General features: G+C 36.9%; 1 protein-coding gene across 1 annotated transcript; it reads right to left on the bottom strand.

The window, feature by feature from the left end:
- Positions 1-461: 461 nt before the first annotated feature.
- LOC110319392 (olfactory receptor 141-like) lies at positions 462-1,400 on the bottom strand. The gene has a single exon (XM_021194893.1). The coding sequence runs from the start codon at positions 1,395-1,397 to the stop codon at positions 462-464; it is 936 nt and encodes a 311-aa protein (XP_021050552.1). The 5' UTR covers positions 1,398-1,400.
- Positions 1,401-1,645: the final 245 nt, after the last annotated feature.

Below are 1,645 nucleotides of genomic sequence, written 5' to 3'. Positions count from 1 at the left end.
GCACATCTTCCAGGTAGGAGAGATTATAGATGGAAAGTTATATTATTGGGTTTGTGTCCAGGTTTCTCATTCAATAGCATGCAAAGTACCATAGAGTCTAGAAAATAAAGGCACTGCTTCTTACATTTCATGGTGACCTTTGTCTTACAGAATCATTTTAGTTTAGTGAGATCACATTTATTATTTGTTGACATTAGTACCTGCTCTTCTGATATTTGTGTATACACAATGTTGTCTCCTATGCTAATGGACATATGATGGTTCCCCCCTTTCTCTCTTATCCAGTTCAATGTATGTCGTTTTATTTTGAGGTCTTTGAACCATATAGACTTGATTTTGATCTTTAAAACCTTAACAGATAAAAATTCAGTTGAACTTCAATAAGAAATTTTAATCATAATCAGTGATAAAAAGACACTGAAACTAAATCTTTGTTTTATTGATGGGTTAAAGTAAAAGTTTTATCTTATGGACATAAACACTTTTGCTAAAAGTCTTTTCATTGCCTTTTTTACATCTTTGTTCCTGAGACTGTAGATGATGGGATTCAGCATGGGGATCACAACAGCATAAAATGTAGATACTATCATGTCATGCTCTAATGTATAGCTGGAACTTGGTCTCATGTACATGAAGAAGATTGTTCCATAATATATGGACACTCCAGTGAGGTGAGAGCCACATGTAGAGAACACTTTTTGCCTCCCCTCAGCAGAATGCATCTTCAAGATAGCAAACAGGATGAAACTATAAGAGATGATGATGATCAAGATAGTGGCTATCTCAATGGAGCTCACAAAGATGAAGAGTAGAAGCTCATTCATTTTAGTGTCAGAGCAAGAAATGGCCAGAAGAGGAGGAATATCACAGAAAAAATGCTTAATTTCATTAGAGTCACAAAACGACAGACTAGCAGTGGCTGCTGTATGGATAGATGCATGCAGAATTCCACCAACATTGGAGGCAATTATGAGTGACATGTAGACTCTGGGTGACATGCTCACTGCGTATAGAAGTGGGTTGTAAATAGCTACATAACGGTCATAAGCCATTGCAGCCAAGAGAAAACACTCTGTAGTTCCACAGCTAACAGCAAGAAACATCTGTGCTGCACATCCAAGGAATGAAATGACTTTTGTCTTTGACATAAAATCTACTAGCATCTTGGGGGTGATAATGGTAGAAAAGCAAGTATCTATGAATGATAAAACACCTAGAAAATAGTACATTGGGTTGTGAAGCTGAGGATCCTCAATGACTACTGTAATCAGTCCTATGTTTCCCATGAGTGTGAAAAGATAAATCATTAGAAATAAGAAAAAAAGAATGATCTGAAGTTCAGCATTGTCTGTGAGGCCCCTCAGGATAAAAAGAGACCCATCAGTGGCATTCTCCATGCTGAAATCTCAGAAAGCCATTTTAAAATCTTTCAAAAGGTGACTATCCAGAGTACTAAGAAAATAGCAAAGATTCTTGGAGTCAAAGTAGGACCTTTCCCCTGTCATTTATCAACTGATGGTATAAATGCCCAAGTGCAAATACCGGATGCAGTACAAAGTATGTGTTCATTCTCTGGTGAACTCCTGTTGTGTTTAAAGCCATCAGCTCTAACAGTCACTTTATTCCTGCATTCAATTACTTATTT

Source organism: Mus pahari, chromosome 3 (genome assembly GCF_900095145.1).
Source record: "Mus pahari chromosome 3, PAHARI_EIJ_v1.1, whole genome shotgun sequence".
Classification (NCBI taxonomy): domain Eukaryota; kingdom Metazoa; phylum Chordata; class Mammalia; order Rodentia; family Muridae; genus Mus; species Mus pahari.
The sequence above is the reverse complement of the archived record's forward strand: the minus strand, read 5'-3'. Positions and strand labels throughout refer to the sequence as shown.